Below are 16644 nucleotides of genomic sequence, written 5' to 3'. Positions count from 1 at the left end.
TAAACAGAAATTGGAGAGCAAGTGGTAGCAACACTTGGGAGGATGAGGCAGTGAATCACTGGATCTGGGGCAATCCTGTGTCAGACAGCAAGATCGTGCTTCAAAAAAAAAAAGCCAATAAATAAGTAGAAAAGAATACATAGACAACCAAATAAGCATAAGTTAAAACCTACAATATCTCAATTTTATTGTTTTCTCTGCTGAAACAGCCAAACGCTGATGAAGTCATCACTTAAGAATTTCAATATAATTGGAAGAATAAAAATTAAACTCAGTAAAGTTGCTATTTAAGCATTTGATGAGTCAACAGACTCTAACTGCTATTTTAAAAATAGTTTTATAAAATCTACCATATGTGTATGTGTGTGCACATATAGACTTTACTATGCACTGTATATTAAATTATCTTCTATATTACTTTCTGCTCTCTTAATGAACTCATAAATGCCGAACAAATTTAAAATGTTTTAAAGAATCTTAAACTGTCAAGATGCATGCAGTATACAAAGCTGCTCTGATGTTATTATTTGCATTCTATTTTGTGTAGTCTAAGTGTTTTGGGTCTGAGTCTTGAATGTATAGTGTGGTTCAAATAATAATTAATTATTAAACAATGTTAATATGTGTTATCTGTGACTTTGAGCCTTATGCTTCCTACTTTTAAATATTTATTGTTACCTCTAAAAATATTATTCTGCCTTATTTAAAATGTAATGATACAATTTTAGGGTGCAAACATTTCAATATGATGCCTGGAATTACAGATTTTTCTGTAACATTCTGAAAGAGGTAATAAGTAAATGTTGTAATAAAGATAATGTGAGGAAGGTGTACTAAGTGGAGATGTCTGTTGCCTTGATTTTCTTACTTTAGATCCTGTTTCAGGGTTTCTACTGCTACAATTTAACTCCATGACCAAAAAGCAAGCTTGGCTTTCCCTTCCTTAGTGACGTTCATCACTAAAGGAAGTCAGAACAGGAACTCAAACAGAGCAGGAACCTGGAGGCAGGAACTAATGCAGAGGCCATGGAGGACCAGTGCTTACTACCCTGCTCCCCATAGCTTGCTCAACCTGCTTTTTTATAGCATCCAGTATTGCTTGTTGCCCTGGATTACTCAATGCCTGACCATACCTGCCCTTCAGGGTTGAAGGTGAGGCGGCACAGAGTAAACAGAGACTCCAAGAGCAGCAAGCTAATCTAAATACAGCTGCAAGCTCCTTTAATATCCTCCACCTGCATCCCCATTGGTCCCAAGAAAGCATCTTTTCAAAACAGCAGTTCCCAGTTGGCTGGCATTGTCTGCACCAGCAATCCTTGGTCTCTCAGGTAGTCCTCAGTTAGGTCCTCCTGCAGGAAATGCTTTTGTGGCTGCACGCCCCGGGCATTTGCATAGAGGTGGCCACAGCAGTTCCTCCTACAATCCAGGACACAAGTCCCATGGCTCTGCCCTCAGAGAGGTGGACCACATCAATCATCAAAAAAAAAAAAGAAAAGAAAAAAGAAAAAAAGAAAAAGTCCTACAGACTTGTTTACAAGGCAACCCTATGATGGTCTCTTCTTGATTATGATTCCTTCTTCCCAGATGATTCTAGGTTTTGTCAAGGTGACATAAAAAGTAACATACACCTTGATTAATGTAGATGGGCAAGTTTCTCTATTATAATCTGACTTAGATCGTTCAAGGTATATATATCCAGGTATGGTGTAGTTAAGCCAAATTGTCTTCCTTTCTTGTGGAAACCTTTCTAGTGTCTTGTGGCATCTTCATGCTGATCCCCACTGTGGTGGCAGCAGTTCTACTTCTCTGACCACATCCCAGTGAAACCAATAAAGGAGGCACCGGTTTTTGAAAAAAAGAATTCTTCAGTTAAAATGAAGTCACACCATAATATGTGGTTAGTCATATTATTTAAATGGAGACAATTTGGAAGGACCATTATCAAATCCCAAACAGAAACAAAAAGCAGTAGATGCAGGAGCATGTTGAAGTGGCATTTGGCAGAGGAGAAAGATTCTAACCAAACTGGGAGCAAATAGTAACTCTTTTCCACGTGTTTTTTCTGATTTATCCAACTGTCAAATTACTGAAGTGATTTTAGATTTCTGAGAATTTCTATACTTGTCTATTTGAACAGATCTAAAGTAGGAATTCACAGCAACCCACCTTATTTACGCCTCTGCTTTGGCTGTTTCTGGCAAAGGAGAGCCACTTGCATCCGTGTGTTAAATGCTGCTATACTCTACACGGCTCTTCAGAAAAGACATCTGACTGATCTTGGTATACACAGAAACACGCAGGATGTAACTTCCCTACACACACCAGATTTTCAGTCAATCAATGCTCGGTGTTTGATGTGCAATATTCAAAACCATTTCTTTTACTCATGCGAGTGTATACAGGAATCAGATCGATTTTCATAAAAGTAGGATATTAATTAAATTAATTGTGGTTGGCTAAAAATACTAAAGATGTTTATAAAGCATATCAAACTAGTTGTCCAAGCTATGCTGTAGTCATTAGCCATGTACAGATACCTAGCCTTCTGTCCCAGTCCAATCTGTCAATGCTCCAAACTTATTGGTGCATTTAAGTAGAGAGTTATCCAACAGAAGCAAACCAAAGTCTGCTAATTTTTCTCAAAAAGGCATTATGAATTTCCCAAGATGCAAATCAAATGAAATTCCAAAGCTCTCCCCAGTGTCTTCTAATTCAGATCTGAAGAGTGGCGTCTCACGTAGCAACCTTAATATTACAGCAAGGTCCTCAAGAGGATGCGCTGAATGTGAGGACAAGGAAGCACATTGGACCCCCTGTTGTGCAGGGATTCCAGCCCTACCTTTGTCTGGCACAGGGTCTACAGGCCAGTCTGTCTTTGGGGGCACAGAGCGGCATTCTTGTTCAGTTGGTCACTCCTAGATCACCATCCCCAGCTCTAACTTAACACACCCACCAACGGACAAAATAACTCAACCCGGAAATAGTGGTAGCACTTGGTGATAATTGGGGATGTCAACTCTGGAATTATATTGTGAGTTTTCATCCCAGATTGGTGTCAGGTGTGTTTGTGGGTGTGAAGGCACTTGGGTAAGTTTCCATGGAATTTGAAGGATCCTCATCCTTGGCATTGAAGTTGGGTAACAGCAGAAACTGTCTAGATTAAATAAGGACATCCAGTGAATTCTCACTTGGTCCACTCCACCGTGGTTCTTCTCTCTGTTATCTAGTCTATTGGCTTACGGTACTGCCTATATGCCAGAAACTTCTATCGTCATTCCTGACTTAACACCTCTTCAGAACCTCTACTTGCACATCTCTTAAGATATTGAGAATTAGTATTTCTAAACTTCACCAAGAATTTCCCAAACAGACCCTTCAACCTTTAACTATACCTTTCTCAGCTGATGGAAACTTCACCCTTCTCATCCCTCAGGCCCCAAACTTTGCTATCTCTCCCACAAAATGCATCAGAAAACCCTTTCACTCTGTGACAGAAACTTCTAAAGAATCGCTCTCTTCACCATGTCCACTGCTATCATACTAATGCCAGCCACTGGTGAGCACATGCTAGTGAACTATCTTCTTCTCACCCCAGACACAAAACCTTTCCTCTACTACGTTGTTGCTTGTGCTCGTCAACTATGTTTGACACCTTCCAATGACTTCCTATGTCATGTCGATGTAAAGTGGTCTTTGTGGTGTTTTCCAAGGCCTGACATCATCAACCCATCATTTACTTGCCTCTCTGGCTTCACTTACAGGCCTTTTCTGTTGGTTTCTTGCTTATACCTAATGTCAGCCTTAGATAAACTGGGCCTTAGGATTTGTCCTTTCTTTTTTAAAAGAAATTTCATTACATTTGTTTAGTGGGGTAGAGGAGAGGTATTCGTATTCCAAGGCATGCGAGTAGAGGTAGAATGACAACTAGAGAAAGTGGGTTCTCCCCTCCCACCATCTGGGTCCTGGAGATTGAACTCCTGCTCATTGGGCTCAGCAGTGAGCACATTTACTCAATGAATCATCTCACTGCCCCCACTTGCTCTTTCTTTTGCATGGTCTGCTCTTCTCCCAGGCATAATCATAGCTAATTTCTTCCCTGACTTCAAGACCTCAATCAAGTGCTGTCTTTTCCATGAAGTCTGTATTGACTCTATTTGAAATGGCAATTGCATTCCACTTTTGGTCTATCTGATCTGCCTTCACCTGGTCTATTGCTTCCCAACCATGACCTTCTCATACACTGTGCATTTATTATATCTCTTTCTGCCTTAGGGTCTGTACTCTGAAGGCATATTTGTCCTCTTCACTTATGTGCCCAAGTATCCCAGAAAAGTATTTGGCATAGGAAGTTTCAAATATGTGTTGAATGTAAGAATACATGAAGAGTCTAAAATTGAATTATGAGATAGCATATAATAGTCCACGGATTTCTGGGGTGGATATTGATCATTTATGTATTACTTTGACCAAGATTCTTTTGATTCAAAAAGCTGAAAAACTCTATGGAAGTCCTACTTACCTTTATTTTTATTTATATGATAATGTAGGAACAGCAAACAAGCTACCAGTCAAATCTGACAGGAGACTTAGGGAAATAGACTTCTCTCATGTATTCATTCTAAGGTTTTAAATGTTTATCTGCCCGGTCTTTTAGACTACCCCAAGTGATGCTTGTGATGTTCTTTTGTGTGTGTGTGTGTCTCTCTCTGTGTGTGTGTGTGTGTGTGTGTGTGTGTGTGTGTGTGTTTTGTTCTTGCTGTAAAATAAATGTCATATTCATCTTCCCCACCCCAAAGCTTGAACCTGCACCTCCATTGACCTTTAGACAGACGATTTTGCCTATAATCTTGTACAATCTTGTACCAGAGGCAAGCTGCAGGGGCTACACATCAGAACTCTCCTGCTTTATAGAATTTTTCTGGCTCTGAATATTTTTAGCATTACAGCTATCTGAAACAAACACTGAGCTGGCAGGGTAATATATGCTTGCTATCCCAATCCTCAGAGAAGCTAAGGCAGGAGAATAGTCAGTTTGAAGCTCACTGAGGCTGCATAGTAAGACTCTATATTAAAGCAAAATTAAACAAACAAACAAACAAACAAATAACCTAAGCCAGTCAGCTAACCAACTAACTAAACCTAAAACAAGCACTATTTTTTTCCTGAAAACTTTTAAACTAAAATCACATGGAAGAATGGATTTTGCAGCTAAGAATCTTCACAACTTTCAGATTTATATAATTTTAAAGTGTTGTATTGAAGTAGCAGTCACTTCATGTATGTTTGAGTTTTATCATTTGTCTTTAGTTACATATGTTTTACATATTGTACACTGTTATGTTTGTGGACATTTTAAACATGCAAGCGCGCTGCTGCGTATCGACTGTTACTAAAAAAAAATGGGGGTCCACTATGGTGGTTCATACCTGTAATCTCAGCACTTGGGAAGGATTCCTTCAGACTGTATACAACTTTAAAATGCAAAAGGACAATAGCTCAGGTAAGGTTTGGCCCAGACATTAGGTCTGTGTCCCTGGGTCAGCCTTTTCTCTGTTCTACTGTCTGTGGACCCCCAACAGCTATCATAGGCTTTTAGCTCATGGCATTAAGTTGACTGGCACAGTGTGGTACTTAACATCTTTGCCTTAACTCAAGAACTTATCTCCTAACATCAATGTTGCTTAGATTTCACTCCTTCCCTAATCCATCCCTTGTTTCTCAGTGAAATAGAATAGTTGAAGCCAACCAAGGTACTCTCTCTGCCAGAGAAAGAGTCACTCTGCACACACTTCCCCTGAGTGTGAGAATGAGGTAGGTGGGGGTGTGGAGGCTCTTGGCAGAAAAGGGGAAGACAGGCAGTGTTCTGGGGTAATATCAGTGAGTGCATGTTTATCGAGTTAAATGTGGTAGCATAAGGTCTGGGGATTCAAGCCAAAATAACAGATGGAGGAGCTGATGGATTCCTTCATTCAGCCAAGAAGAGGAATAGCGTCTGCAGAAGCACAGAGGTATGAACACGTTTGACATGTTTGGAGAGCTTCGAGGAGGGGGTGTGAAGGGAGCAAAGGGAGTTTGCAGGGATGGTATTCATGTGGCAACAGAAGCCTGAACCTAACTAGTATCCATCCAAGGTGAGATTTTTGTTAATGCTTGAAATAATCACTTTTCCGTTGGGCACAGGCCATAAAGATTATTATTAGCTCAGATCTGTAACACACACACACACACACACACACACATGATGTTTTTGATGTCCAAAACACACTTTTTCTGTGGGCATAAACCATACATATTAGCGCAGGTCTATAACACACAAACACACACACACACCAGGTGGGACTGAGAGAAGGAAAAAATGATTTTCTTAAGAAAATAATAAAGAATTAACTTCAAGGAGACCCAAGAAGTAGAAACGGATTAGTAAACCTCAGACTGACCTGATGGAGCAGGATAGACACCCTTTTTAACTTCATGATAATTGGTTTGGTGAGATATGGAATGGCGATTCTGCATTTCCTTAGGTTCACATCACACCTAAGGAAATAGTTTATTCTATGCCAAATATGAGCGACCATCCAGGGACAGATTCCGGCTGCCTGGAATGATGTATTCTACCATGGAAGTGCTTATGTGCACTTCTATAGCCATGAAACAAAACTCATGCATCAAAGCACCTGTAGGGACAACAGTGAGGCAGGTTACAGCAGAGTAGGGACTCTGGGATCTGTCTGATGACAGTCCCGGCTCTTGCCATGGTAGTCAAAGGAATGTTAGATCATATGCAATAAATGGATATTGACGAGCTAAGAGTAGTCCCAGATGACTTCAGGTTTAGATTTATACCATTCCATCTCTTCAAATGATGAGGTTTCAAATCACTCTATCGGCTTTATAGAATTTCTGAACATAGGTGCAACTTTTTTCAGGTATCTTCAGTTCTCATTTGTCACTCCTTTTCAAAAAGATCCTTACTGCCTTGCCCATCATCGTTTGGGTTCTGTGGCTGTGGCTGTGGATATGAGCCAATTACAGGTCCAGGAAGGCTGTCACTGTTGTGCCGAGTCCATCTTTCTGTCACAAGTCGTCTCACTGTGCCTTGTCTTTTATTTCATCTTCTTTGGCAGGATTGTTTGGGGGGGGGGTCTTTTTGTTTTGTTTTACTAGAGTAAACAAAAAGCTAAAGATTAACAGCTTCAAAGCATTGGGTATGATATTCATCCTCGATGCTTTCCTTTTGAACCTAATCCAAAAAATTGGAGTTAATTATTTGAAGGCTGGACTCTCTAAGAATCCATTTTATTTTGTCCTCTGAAACGTCACCCTGCTCCCTTCTTCCTCTCCCAAGTGTAAAGAAGAGTGTGGACATTTATAATACTTCACTCAAGCGTTGAATAGCAGTGAGAAAACCAGGGAGACTGAGGTTCACACCGTGCTCTGTGTTTGGGAGGGGTCCTCGGGCACCAATGTCTTCAGCTGTGGACACTGGAGTGATGGGTGATGGGAGACATCAGTGACTTTCTGCCCATCAAAGGCTTCATCATGTGCTCATCGCTCTCTGCAATGATCTCAGTTGCCTCCTTGGCGTAATTAAGTACTCCCTATGCTACTGCTCCAGTTTCTAGAATGTGGGTAGGGAGAACTGCCCTTGCTGTGCCAGCCCCCACACCAGCATGTTTCCTCATTAAATCATGCATATGCTAATGAAGTGTGAAAATCAGCCAAATAACAACTCTTTCTAATCACTTGAGGTCCCAAGAGCAAAGGGTTCTCCCCCCACCTTCTCTTAATTTTAGGGAGGTGGTTATGATTTTCAAACCAGTCAGAATCACAATTCTCCAGTGTTTCTCTCCTCCCGTTTCTTTTCGGCTGAAATGAGGGTAATTGGCATTTTTGCTTCCACCTCAAGTGAGAAGAGTCTTGAAAAAACCAGTGACCCACTGTGCCCTTTTCATTCACATCTGGGGCTAGATAATCCCTAGTTTTACATTAAAGTACAGAGCCATCCCTATGGGCAATTAGCCAGACTACATTATTTCCTGCCCCCTGGAGGGCCAGTGTTTAAGAGCCTTCCCCCAGAGATGGTGCGTGTCAGGGCCCTTGTGTTGTGATTACATTTTACCTTTGCGTTCCAGCCAACTTCCCGGGGTCCTTGCCAGTGTACCCATTATCCTTGCAGATGCCTCTCCTCCCACTGCTAATCCAATGCCTGCTTCTCTGATGAGGCTCCACCCTTCTCTCCATCATCTACCTTATACCCACAGCTGGCCCACAGGAAGATCATTTGCATATAGGTCTTGCCTCCCCCAGGAAGGCTGGCTTCTGCTCATCCTTCAGATGCCAGCCCAGCAGTCACTCTGAGAGGCTAGTGCTGATACCCTAGTTAATAACAAACCCCATTCCTTTCTATTAAGTTACACCACTCACCCTCTATTCCTGTTGCAGCCTGCACACTGACATAGCCCACTTATTAAATGTGATGCTTCTCTCTCCTTGAGGACAAGGAACCTAGATCATCTTGATTGGCACAGTATCATTAGGGCCCCATGGCACTGAATAAGTGCTCAAAAAAAAAATCTGCACAAACCAATGATGTTCCATGCACTTTTTGAAGTAGTTTTATGTTAAAGTGCAAGGTTGTATTTCTCTAGCCACCTTACCCTGGACTGTCTACTCCAAGAAAGACTTTCGTGCATTCACACTTGGTTTTCTGTGTTGAAAATGCCCCCAGAGTTATATTTAAAATACTGGCCACATACCATGCCAGCAACATACTCAGTATTCTCCTGAGAATTCTCTGAAGGCTGGTGAGAGCTCACCTCATACACCCCATTAAGTCCCCTCTCCCTCTCATCCATCCGCTCCTCAAGCCTCAGCTATTTTTCCTCTCTTTCTCTCCATTTCATCCTTTACCCCATATCCTCTTCCTCCTTCCTCTGGCCTGGCAAAATCAGCAAGTGGCCCCAGATTCCACCCTACAAGGCTCACAGAAGCCTCCAGTCTAACAACAGCTGCCTTTTGTTCCTCGAGCACCGTCCTTAGGGATGTGAGTTTATTCCAACAGATTTGAATGAATAGATCACCACATAGACGTTATCTAGGTCCCAACTGATCTGAGCCCTTCTTTCCATGCATTCAGCAAATATTTATTCATGTGTGCCAGGTGCTTGGGACCAACCATGAGCAAGACTGATCCTTCCCACTGTAAAGTTTTTTTTTTTTTCCGGAGCTGGGGATGTAACCCAGGGCCTTGCGCTTGCTAGGCAAGCGCTCTACCACTGAGCTAAATCCCCAACCCCCTGTAAAGTCTTTAGAAGAAACAAAAGCAGTGGTTGAGTGCAGGGGTTGGCAGCTGGCATTACAAGGGTCTGAGTGCAAAGGCTGTGTTTAAACACACACGCCCTGCCAGAGATCTGAGAGTGCTTTCCCAGATGACCCAAAACTGCGCTGTAGGTTGTTCAACCCAACTTCAGCTTCCCAATCTAGAGAGCAATGACCCTTGCTTTAAAAAAACAAAACAAAAAACAAAAAAACGGGAGGGTGGGGGCAGGATGTGCCAAGGAGAAAGAAATGTGATGGCTAGCCGTGGAATTTACCATCATCTCTAAAACTTAGAGAAACTAGTTGAAGAGAGTGTACTTAAGAACTTCAGAGGAATTGCTTTCTTCCCTGAAAGACAAACTATAGGACCAAATAGAAGTCGGTGGGCAGTGGAATACCAGCACAACAGCTTAGAGGAGGGAAGAGCCCAATTCTCCACTTAGCTAGAAACTCAGGGTCCTACCATGCCTGCTTATTTTCAGGATGGCCTCCTAGAGCCCTTATGGGACAGAGTTCAGTACTCAGCTTCTTACCTCACTCTGTGTGTGTGTGTGTGTGTGTGTGTGTGTGTGTGTGTGTGTGTGTGTGTGTGTGTGTGAATGAGTGTGTAACTGTGTGTGCTTGATTAAATCTTGCTTTTTTATAAACTTTATGACTAAAAAAACATGCAAATAAAAACCACAAACCAAAATTTACCCGGTAATGGATCTAAGCCATGAAAGAGCTTATAAAGTTAGTTGTTGTTCTAGTCTTACCTCTGCTGTATATTTTTTCACTGTGGTGATGATAAGTGCACAAAAATGTCTTTGGTGAGAAGAGCGTGAAAGCCAGTGAGGCTTCGAAGCTTCCACTCCAGATGACCACTCTCACTGCATACAAGTTTGTTAAGGTGCACAGACCCCGGTGAGTTTCTTGAGACAGAGGCTGTGCAGCCCAGACGCCCCCTCACTGCCAGCAGGGCACCAGCAGGCAGGGCCCAGGAGTCCAGGTGTGCCTGTGCTTGCTTGGGCAACCACTGAGGGCTGCCAGCTTTTGCTACCGAGGTAGGATGAGACTCCCAAGAAGATGGTATGGAGATATTTAAAATATATGCATAAATAATATATTGTCTCTTCTGTTTAAACTGATGTAGATTACTATAAGTTGATGTAAACTATGTGAGAGGGAAATGTTAATAAAAATTTTCAAAGCCTCAACATTTGCACAAAAGTAAGGTGTACAGGCTTGGTGTCTGCTTAATTTTGATTGCTTTAAGAAACTTTTTGCGGGGCTGGGGATTTAGCTCAGTGGTAGAGCGCTTACCTAGGAAGCGCAAGGCCCTGGGTTCGGTCCCCAGCTCCGAAAAAAAGAACCAAAAAAAAAAAAAAGAAAGAAAAGAAACTTTTTGCATGTACTTATTTATTTAGACAGGGCAAGGGAACTTGTGCCATGGCAGATGTGTGGAGATCAGAGGACACTTCTAGGAGTCGATCCTCTCTTCTTATCATGTGGGTCTTAGGGATGCAACTCAGGTCATCAGCTTGGCAGCAGGGATTTTTTTTGATAAGTCAACTCAGGGCTTCCGATGGATTGGCTTGAAAATCCATCAAAGATACTCTATGTTAGTGGAGCATGCTAATGCCATCGTCCCTGTCAAGATTTGACTTATGGAAGGAAAAAGAGGGCCTGGGAACCTACACAAGGAGTCCAGCTCCACCAACTGATAGCTTTTACTCAGCAAATATAGAATTGAGTTGACAAAATTTTAAAATCAAGCAAGGCTGAAATTCATGGTACTTCTGTACTGTCTTCCAAGTATTGGCATTTTGGGTGTAAACTATAGATAAATAAAATTTAAATGCTAAGAAATGTCCATCACTCCATAGTCTTCTGAAGATACAGCTGTGTGCCCTCATTGGCAGGTTCTTCATGGCTATCACTGGCTGGAATGGAGCCATGGAGATCCTTCCTATAGATCACTGGGGGAATTCCAACCTGCCTTATTTTAATTCCAGCCCATTCCACCCATGGAAACTACCTGCCTAATGCCTGAGCTTGCAATTCTGCACACAGCTTTGAGATGGGAAGGAATAGGAGTTGCCATAAATACTGGTTATGTATATTTGTTTGGTTTTTCAGCAGACCTCAAAGTAAAATGCCATCTCTGTTACCCAAATCCCAAGTTGCCCTGAGCAAAGCCTTGACCGCCCTATACTCCCATTTTTCTATCAGCAAAATGGAGAGTTACTGTAGGAACAGCTTCTTAGCATTGCCAAGATGAGCCCGATAAGACCAGCAAAGTGTTGTGCAGATGGATGGCCTTGTACAAAGCACTGAGCAAATTACAAGTGTGGAGAGCGAAGCTTCCTTGAGGTGGCTGAATAAAAGCAGAAAAAAAATGAGGCCCTGTCTTCTCTTGCTTTTCCAACTGTGTCTCTTTCTCTGATGGGTCTCTAAGACAGCACACATTAGATTATGTCATACTCAAATGTGTCTGCTTTCTTTTTCTCAGTTTGGAGGGCCATGGGGAGAGGCTGAGAGAATCACTTCCTCTCCAATGACCAAGAAGCATTACCTTAGGTGAGAGGAGGAAGCAGTTAACAAAAATGAACAATTATGAACTAGAGCTCACAGGACAGAGAGGGTACTGTGTCTTTCCTCACCAGTGAGTAGTCTGGCCTCGCTCTCACCTGTCAATGGACAGCGGGTCTCACAGGTAGATGCAGAATCCAGAGCCAGTGTTCCAATAGTAGTGATCCTGATCAGAACATGGGACAAATAGGAAGGTACCAACTTCAAAACGGGCTCCTGGCTGATTCTGAGCTCGCAAACCTAGGCGACCATAACTCTCCATTTGAAGCATCATTGTGAATATGTGTCCCAGAAATGCAAAGGAATCCTGACTCCAGAGCTGTCTTCAGGCTCAGAAATGACCCTTGAGACAAAAGCTTTACCGTAGTTTAGTTAGACAGTTTGCTTTCTGTTTGCTTCTGTGTCTGTACTAGCAGAACCTACACTTTGATGCCCAATCCCCCTTTCGTTTCTAAATCTGTTTCTACCATGTGTATCCAGTCAAAATTATTATAGAATGTTGTTTGCCTTATGCTGAACTTATCAGGAAACTGACATTCTGTAAAGTTAATGTAAAGAAGCCTTGCTTTGTGAAGATATTTATCCTACTACAAAAGAATGAGTAGTGTTGTATGGTGCTTGGAGGTGATGCTCAGCATTGAGTCTGGAGCCTCTTGGGCGCTAGGTGAGTGCTCTGCCAATGAGTCATACCTCTAGCCTCAAGCAATGCTTTAATATACTGAGATGTGGATGAAAAGAAATTGTGATCATGCATAAGTTCATTTAAAGTAGCCTTTTCAATAGTGAACGTAAGAGCAAAGTCTGATGAGATTGTGTCTATGTATTTAGAGTACCTGATCTAGTTGATGTTAATTCTCATTTGCCACTACAAGAAGTGATGATTTTTACTCAAAATGTGAAAAGGATGTTTCTGACCATGGCAAGGGAAATGCCCACTGCTCCCAAGGAGAATTGCTACAAATTCATTTTCACACCAGTACAACGATTGTCCCTCCTTAATTAAATTAAGTGATGAAGAGTTTTTCATTCATGGCAATTTTTTAGTGCTATATGAAGCATCTAGGACTTAGTAACAGTTTGATTTATTTTACAAATGCATATAATCCAGGTTTTTTTTTAGATCACTGAAACTACTCACTCCCTACTCAACTTTCCGTCCTAGGTATTGATGGTGGACAGCCTTTCTTTTTTGTTTTTAGAACTGTTTACTGAGAACTCCTTTGTACATCAAGCTGTTGTGCAGAGGACACTCGAAGCTTGATGTAATGGCAGGTAGGCTGAAACACCCCATTTTCTTATTGATAATTTTAAAAAGTGTACAAATTTAAGTGTGTTGTTCTCAGCACATAAGACTTTGAATAGTTGTCTTTGTAAACAAATGTGGGCAGTCTATATTTCCTACTCATTAAATACTAAAAAGGCACAAATAAGCACACACAGAAAGCTACATGAGCATCTTTATACCCTAGTTCTCTCAGATAAACTCCTGATATTCTGTTCCAGTTTCATTTCTGTTACTATGATATCCCAACAAACCACACTTTAGGGAAGAAGGGATTACAATTCTGGGTTGCAGTCCATCCTATCGGTCGCAACTTCAGAGACTGTAAAGGTGGCTCACATCATACGCACAGTTAGGAACAGAGAGAAAAAGGATGCATGTGTGTTTACTACTCAACTTGCTCTCTCTACCCATGTAAGTCAAGGCCCCAGACCAGGAATGGTGCTTTCCACAATGGGCTGGGTCTACTGGCATGAATTAAAACAATTCCCTACTGACAGACCATGGGCCAACCCAATGTAGGTAGTCCCTCATTGACGTTTTCTTTCCAGGTAATTCTAGGTTCTATCCAATTGAAAATTGAAAGCTAACCATCCCATGTGCTCAGTTACTGCTGTCCACTGAAAAAGCATATTCTTGTTCTTCCTGTACTCTGACCAGAGTGTGTGGAAATCCCTGCATTCTGGGAAGAGACATGACCCATTCAAGCCATGAGTGCCAGAAGTCTTTGTTTTCTGTTTATGGAAGTCACATCTCCACAGGGACTTTTATAGATATGTCTGTAGTCCTGTTTCTGTTAACACTTGCAAAAAGAGGCACTCAACTCTGTGTTAGAAGACTATTGTGTTGGCTGGTTATTTTTAAACATCATTTATAGCCTCTGGCATTCATTATTTACAAAAAACAAGGTATTTAACTAATTAGGTAAATTGTATAGACTTTGGAAAATTGGAGAAAATTCAAAACAGTGACAGAGAAAGTGTGAAATATTTACATTGTTTACTCAACTGAAGAGAGTGTGGTTAGTCTAAAATAAGACGTACTTAAAGTACTGAAAACAGGTTCTATGACTATTACTATAGAAATAGGCCTTCTTAGCCTGTGCAAATGGAATTTTAGTCAAAATAGGGCTTATACTGCACTGTATCTTAGGCAGAACCTGTAATGGTTCCCCAAGTCACATCTAAACATCTTTGTTTCAGTTTATACTGTAGGTCTTGAGCTGTGACTTAAACGTGGGGATGAGATTCTGACCAAGTGTGCTGCAGTAACAAGATCATGGCCACATTCTTGAACAGTTGTCTCTCTCATTAGTTCTCGGTAGCTTATGGTGGCCCGCCATTTAAATGCACTGTATTTCATGCAGTCTTTCTTCTTAGACTTTGGTTGTGTGGACATTCTTCATGTCTGTGTCTGTACAATGTGTATGAGTATAGGCACACTCATGGTACAGTGCACACATGGAGCTCAAAGGATCACCTTGGGTGCTTCCCTTCCACGTTGTCTGTTTTTTACACAATGATAGATGACTAGGGATTCTGTATCTTCTTCCTGTCTCTCTGAATCAGCACTGGAACTAAAGACACAGTGCTGCTTCACCCAACTTTACACATACTGAGAACACAAACTCGGATCCTTATAGTTAACCAATGAGTGTCTCTCCAGCCCTGATTCAATAATAGTAAAGTACAGCTCTTACTTAACTTATATATTTTATAGTTATTGAGGGGGCATTCCTGAAAAAAAATTTCCTTATGAGGAATCTTTTCCACACTTGTCAAATTAGCCCATAATCATATTATATCCACATTTCGATTAACACTGCCCCTCTGTCTTTCTTGGTTTTTGTTTTTCTATCGCTCACCTGCTAGCACACACACACACACACACACACACACACACACACACACACACACACTCACATACACAAATGTACACACACATGCATTTTTTTTAAAGTTTACGGATTTGATGTTGAAGTGTATAGGAGAGATAGTCATCATGCATGATGTATGCAAAATCCATGGGTCAAGTCTAGAAAATACAGACAAGAAAAGAAAGAAAGAAGGAAGGAAGGAAAGAAGGGAGGAAGGAAGGAAGGAAGGAAGGAAGGAAGGAAGGAAGGAAGGAAAGAAAGAAAGAAGGAACTCTTGAGGTCTTTGTTTGAGGAGTCTCCTTTTCCTGTGATATGAAATGGTTTATGCAATAAGGTTGAGTCTAGAGAAGATGAACATAATCTCTCAATTATTTGAAGAGTGAGGAGTCAGATGAATGAGGCTGAACTCTCAGCTCCTATAAGCCAGTACAGGACATGATATTCAACATATAAAGAGAGTTCAAAGCAGTATCTTTATTTAGGTTTGAAGTTCCCATGTTAAAAACCTCAGTATGTGTAGGAACATTCTAGTTTTCATACCCAGTAGATGATGAAGAATCAGACTGACCCAAAATTCTACACACATCTTCCTTTTCCATTTAGTTGAATCCTCAAGTACTCATGTCAGGATATCTCTGAGTCTCCAAGTGCAGTGGTAGCTTGAGTGGGAAATGCACTCTCCACGGTAATGTGATCAAACAATCTGGACTTTTTTGTTTAAGTTTTCTGCCGTGGCTTTCAGCTCAGATAGATCACTTATGTTCTGATTCATGGCAAAAAGGAAAAACTTACCTGAGGATTAGGTGTCACTAACAGCCAGAAAGAATATAAAATGTTTTTGGCTTGAATATCAAAGTTTTTCAAATACTGTGATGGTTGAGTTCATGTAAACTAAGTATTCAGTGGTACAGAAGCTGCACAAATTTGGATGGTTGATCCCAGACAGGCAGTTTGATGCTGAAACCTTTCCCTTCAGTGTTATTGTTTAGAAGACACACTTGCAACCTGTTTATGAGAAACTGCAAGTCATAAGTGGCATTGGATGAGGTGGAGGTTTAAAGCAAAAATTCTGACTGGAAGGTGATCAATAGTTAACACTACTTTCCATGTAACTCGCGTGAGCTCACCGAGGAGTCTGTTTTAGGTCCCTTGCTTTGTAGCATGACAGTGCTTGCTCTCCTACCTGCAGTGTGGCAGTACTGGCAAGGGAGTGACACAGTTGGTTCTGAAGAAGTTAGCATAATCTCAAGCAAATCAGTCAATGTTAACACTGTCGTTATCTGGGATGTGGGTGAGGACTGGAAAGAAAGAGGCTTGTTTTGGCACTGCAAGTTTCGTCCTGCTCTCCCATGCAATTCAACCAACATGTACGTTGCCTTCCCTAGTTTAGAGTGGGGTGAGATGCACACAAGTAGGTGATTAAAAACAGAATGAAAAGGATGCCAGCATTGCAATTGCCACCCTCTGTTACCTGTAGATTCGTCATCCACAGATTCAACAAACCACATATATTTTAATATATTTTTAAAATATATTTTAAAAAATTGCATGTGGGCTGAAGGCGTATACATATTTTCTTGTTGTTCTCCAAACAAAA

General features: G+C 41.3%; 1 protein-coding gene across 21 annotated transcripts in view; it reads left to right on the top strand.

The window, feature by feature from the left end:
* Ppp2r2b (protein phosphatase 2, regulatory subunit B, beta) overlaps positions 1-16644 on the top strand; it is a 452614-nt gene that overhangs the window by 259418 nt on the left and 176552 nt on the right. For 2 of the 21 annotated variants that reach the window (XM_039097069.2, XM_063277534.1), the window contains one exon: positions 13052-13161. The exons of the other annotated variants lie outside the window; for them this stretch is intronic. In XM_039097069.2, the coding sequence (XP_038952997.1) occupies positions 13155-13161 (7 nt within the window). In that variant the 5' untranslated portion in view covers positions 13052-13154. Of the gene's footprint in view, positions 1-13051; positions 13162-16644 lie in introns of those variants that run through there. 21 annotated transcript variants of the gene reach the window in all.

Source organism: Rattus norvegicus, chromosome 18 (genome assembly GCF_036323735.1).
Source record: "Rattus norvegicus strain BN/NHsdMcwi chromosome 18, GRCr8, whole genome shotgun sequence".
NCBI lineage: Eukaryota > Metazoa > Chordata > Mammalia > Rodentia > Muridae > Rattus > Rattus norvegicus.
The sequence above is the reverse complement of the archived record's forward strand: the minus strand, read 5'-3'. Positions and strand labels throughout refer to the sequence as shown.